Source organism: Anneissia japonica, unplaced genomic scaffold, assembly GCF_011630105.1.
Source record: "Anneissia japonica isolate Jap-2015-1 unplaced genomic scaffold, ASM1163010v1 scaffold3888_len366471_cov172, whole genome shotgun sequence".
Classification (NCBI taxonomy): Eukaryota; Metazoa; Echinodermata; class Crinoidea; order Comatulida; family Comatulidae; genus Anneissia; species Anneissia japonica.
Window position 1 is genome coordinate 108,054 of NW_022687727.1, and position 4,821 is coordinate 112,874.

Below are 4,821 nucleotides of genomic sequence, written 5' to 3' on the forward strand. Positions count from 1 at the left end.
GAAAGTGTTTGAAAATACGCATGTACAGCTTTGATTTTCATGAGCGAATCCTTCACCGGATTGTTCACTTCTTCACTTGTAGTAGTTCGCTTCGGCTAATTTTGGAGTTTCTTCTTAATGCGCAGGCAATCAGAGCTCGGCGAAAGGATTTTATCACGCAAATGAGCACAGAATCAAAGCTATAAATGTGCACTTCGCCATAGTACATCAACACATGAATGGCAGCAATGTTTGTGAAAATATTACACTATTTGTAATAATGTAGATAGACAAACAAAACGAAACCAGGGAGAACAAAAGCCCCATAGCTATATAGTGAGGTTTGGATTGTATGTCATAAGCACAGTATGCCTTGTCATAGCTGTAAGTGTTGTAAATATTTCTAACAATAAATATAAGATCACAATTGTTTTGTATTGTGAATATCAGAAATGAAAATTAAAACCATGAAAAATAGAGATTAAATACAGAGAAAATGAGTTGTTTCTGCCCTTCATTATTAGTACAACCATCAAAAACTTTTTAATTAATTAGTGTGTACTACAACTGTAAGCAAGGTCATAGTGTAAAAGCTATTGAGGTTAAGACTGTGTCAGTTGCTTTCCTCTAATCTAAAGATCAGGTGCCTGCCTTATAAAGATAGACATTCAATAATCTACTATGCCAGATTATTCCGAGTCTTGGATGGAGGGGGTAATAAAGTTCCTGTGTATTGCTTTAATATTCATCCAATAATCTTTTTAAGCAATAGGGCACAATTGTGGCAAAGACAAGCCAAACCAGTCACTCGTCGCAAAACCTGTTTCAGAGAAAATGGCCAAAACATGCTGGAATGTCAAATTTTTAAAAATCTATTTTATTGCACTAAACCAACCTTTATATATCTACACATCATTCTATGCTGTTATTTTCGACATTTTCAATGTTAAAACAATACTTTTTAAGGATTTAAAGATAGTTTCTGCATGAGAAATGCCTGAAATCATAACTTTGACGGTTAATTTCTCATACATTGTTCTTTAAACAGCAGTGTGGTTAAACGCTTGTAACTTCATAAGGAAATGTCCAATTTGAATGATTTTTTTACCATTTTATAGCTATTATTTTACTTTCTAACACTTTAATAATAACTCAAAATCGATTTTTGTGACGAGTGACTGGTTTGGCTTGTCTTTGCCACAATTACATGACCAACAGCTACGTGTATGCAAAAAAAGCTTTCAACGAATATGATGACGTCAGTGTCACACACGTACGAACATACATGTAAAGGCCATTGCAAAGGTTACTATTGCTTTACAGTATAGGAACCAAACAGGAGTGGGTTCAATTCTCACAAAAAATAAACCACTTCTATCATAATTATTTAAACATCATTTCTTTAAATTAAATGTACAATTTTAAACTTAAAAATATTTTACCATAAATGATATACAATCAGTACCTTAAGCGGCATTTTTGGTGAGTCTTCTGCAAGACCGACTTCATCCAGAATCACAACTGACACAAACTTCTTCAAGTCTTTCCCTTCTTGGAATCTGCTGCATTGACGGAAAGTTCCCACAATTCCATCTGGTGTTGACAATGGACTGCACTGGTAGGAAATCATGTGCACCTGAAAACAAATTGGTAAGGTAAATGATGTGAACAAGATTTGATTCAAATTATAACAATTAACATCAACAAGCCTTGGGGACTTGAATTCATTCAGTTTCGTCACTATATTATATGACACGTATGGAAAAGTTTTTGTACTCATAGGTTTACGTCCTGACTTGCTTATCTGTTTTATAAATAATTTAGTTCACCCATTCTTACATTCATTCTTTTTTACAATTGGGTTCAATTTAAGTGAAGTACTAGGTCTCCCTCAAATTAAAGACCACTTTGCTGTGGTCCCAAATTAACAAATGTCTTTTATTTTTATTATTATAATTAGAGACAAAAGCTGCTAAAGACCATGAAATCCCCAGTCCCAAAGGTCCATGGTCATTAATTGGAGGATTGAGACCTGTAATGTAAAAAAAAATCCTGAAATATTTGGGTTGAATACTATACTTTGATATTTGAAAGCAAAAATCATTACCACAGCCTCATTTATTGACTTTGAGAAAATTTAAAGGTTAAAAGGTTTCCATATTCATTAATGAAACTATGATGCTGGATGATCTGTTAGGGCCCACCATACTGAGCCTTGGTATTGTGGGTTAGGGTAGCTAGGTCTTTTTCACCCTGCAATTTAACCTCCCAGTATATATCAACCACATACTTAACTACAGCTAAGTAAAACTGAGTCGTACTTAGTGGGAACTATATCTGGGTCGTCGGAATAATAGATGGTCATACCTGCTTGAGTTCTTTAAAGAGTGTAGATGCTGCAGAATCACCTTGCATGGCATTATTCACAATCGTCCTGGCTAAAGACTTTGAGCTTCCAGGCTTGCCGACCAAAAACAATGGAATCCGTAGCTCAATGCAGATAATCATCATGAAAATGTTCTCTTTAAGAGCCATGTTGCGTGCAATATTTGGTCCCAATTTAACTGCATCTAAAAAGATATCTTGGCAACTATAAGAAAAAAAAATCAAATAATTTATACCACATAGTTGATATTTTATGCCAATATTTTCTTGTTTAAGTGTGTTTACATAAAGCACTATATATTACTATCCATTAGTAAATTAGGCAGAGAGATGATGCATTTCACAAAAAAGAATTAAACAGATTAACTAATTGGTTTCTAGTCGCTGTCCCTATAGGGGTGACACCCCTATTTTAGTGGATACTTTTTGGATCCCAAAGGTGTCCACTAAATAGGGGTTCTACTAGTATATCATTGTTTTGCATACTTCATTTGCAGTGCAATACAAATAGCATGTTTTACCTGTTTATTTCTCTGAAAATCCTTCCACTTCCTCCGTATAAATTCAGTGGGGCATTAAAGCTTTCTGATACAGCATTTCTAAATTCTTCCCTTTTCTCATCTAGGCGTGCATGGTAGCAAACACCAAGTGCAAGAACAATTGCCCAAGTACAATCACTAATTTCCTATTAAAAAGATTGCAGACATTTTAAAATGAAGTACAGTTCAACAATGCTACAATGCTCCCTCCATCTAAAACTCACTGATTGTTGTTCTCTTAATAACTCGACTTCTTTTAAATCTAACCTTTCAGAATATCTTCCATCTAATCTTTTGCAAAGTTCCCTTTTGCCAATCATTTGGTTACAACATTTTACATTTCGTTAATTTTGTTTGATACTATTATTTACAAAATTATTATAATTAATTTATTATTTTCAGAAATTTTAAGACTTGCACAATTTATCTGTCATTAACTTAATTTAATAATTTGTCGAAAATTATAGTTCGAACAAAATCTTAATCTTCACATTTCATTTTCTTGTATTGTATATACTGAGGGTACCAATTAATTAGCTCCATCTAGATGGACCACCTTCACAAAATATTGGACCCTTATATACAATTCCTAAAAATGCACAAAAAGATAAAAAAAATTACAGAAATCAGTAGTGATGTTGTTTATGAGTGTCTATGAGAAATAATTGTCGAGCACATTGCGGTTCACTTGCGATATATAAATCCATCTATTATTATTATTATTATTATTATTATTATTATTATTATTATTATTATTATTATTATCATTATTATTTAGTATTATTATTATTATTATTATTATTATTATTATTATTATTATTATTATTCCAATAACCTGATAATTGGAAACACTTTCAATGGACTACCCCCCAAAAATAATAGAATAATCCTCCCTAATGCACAATGAAAGTCCATTTGGGGTGTTTGTATAGGAACATTGACAATTGTTATTTTTAATTTATCCAGGTAAAGTATTATACTAATAATTGTGATGATAATGATGATGTTTATGATAATAATAATGATGATGATAAAAATGACACAAAAATAACAATTTAAATAATAATTCTAATAAATACAAAAATTAAACAAATTAAATATGTAATAGAGCAGAGAAGTACAATACCTTATCCATTGCCACATTGACAATTTCATCTGGATCATCGTTTTCTTCACTATAAAATTCCTCCTCTACATTTTCCTCCACTACACTTTCCTCCTCTACACTTTTCTCAACATTCATGAAACCTTTCTTACTCCTTTCGTTAATCAAACTTCGTAACATTTCTCGTTTGTTGAAGAACCAGACCATAACACTTAGAGTTCTCTCAACATCTCGTAAGCTTACAAAGCTGCATTCATTCTAAGTATTGAAAAATCAATATTCAATTATTTCTACATGATAATTACTTCATAATTACTTCATGATCATTAACATCCATTACCTGTTCATAAATAGCTCTTAACCAGGCTTTCATAGATCAAGAAATCAATCACAAACAAAAACAATAAAAACTAATTAAAGAAATTACAGAAAAGTAAATATGTTTTACTTGAAAAATTAAAGGTATTCATCTCTAATAAAAAAAACCAAAAAAAAACATAGTGTGGTACACAACAACACTAAAAATATGCTATCATTGCTATTATTATTCTTCTCATCCCTACTGTCATTGTCACCACCATCATTATCGTCATCCTCATCATTACCATCATCATCATCAATTATCACTATCATCATCACTGTGATCATCATCATCATCTACATCACCATTATTAACCACATAATTTTCTTGAAAACAAACCTTCTGTTTCCTCATAAATGCTTGAGCAGTAGATAAAATATTACTCAAAACTTTGATTAACTGCTCATCAGTACCCATTTCCTAAAAGAAATACAATTATTTTCTATTAATTT

General features: G+C 31.7%; 1 protein-coding gene across 1 annotated transcript in view; it reads right to left on the reverse strand.

Moving 5' to 3' along the window:
* Positions 1–64: 64 nt before the first annotated feature.
* LOC117120731 (E3 ubiquitin-protein ligase rnf213-alpha-like) overlaps positions 65–4,821 on the reverse strand; it is an 11,460-nt gene continuing 6,703 nt past the window's right edge. Inside the window, exons 6-11 of the mRNA XM_033265802.1 lie at positions 4,709–4,789; positions 4,030–4,266; positions 2,886–3,049; positions 2,347–2,569; positions 1,445–1,615; positions 65–247 (exon numbers count right to left, since the gene is read on the reverse strand). Coding sequence (XP_033121693.1) covers positions 65–247; positions 1,445–1,615; positions 2,347–2,569; positions 2,886–3,049; positions 4,030–4,266; positions 4,709–4,789 — 1,059 coding nt within the window. The remainder of the gene's footprint in view (positions 248–1,444; positions 1,616–2,346; positions 2,570–2,885; positions 3,050–4,029; positions 4,267–4,708; positions 4,790–4,821) is intronic.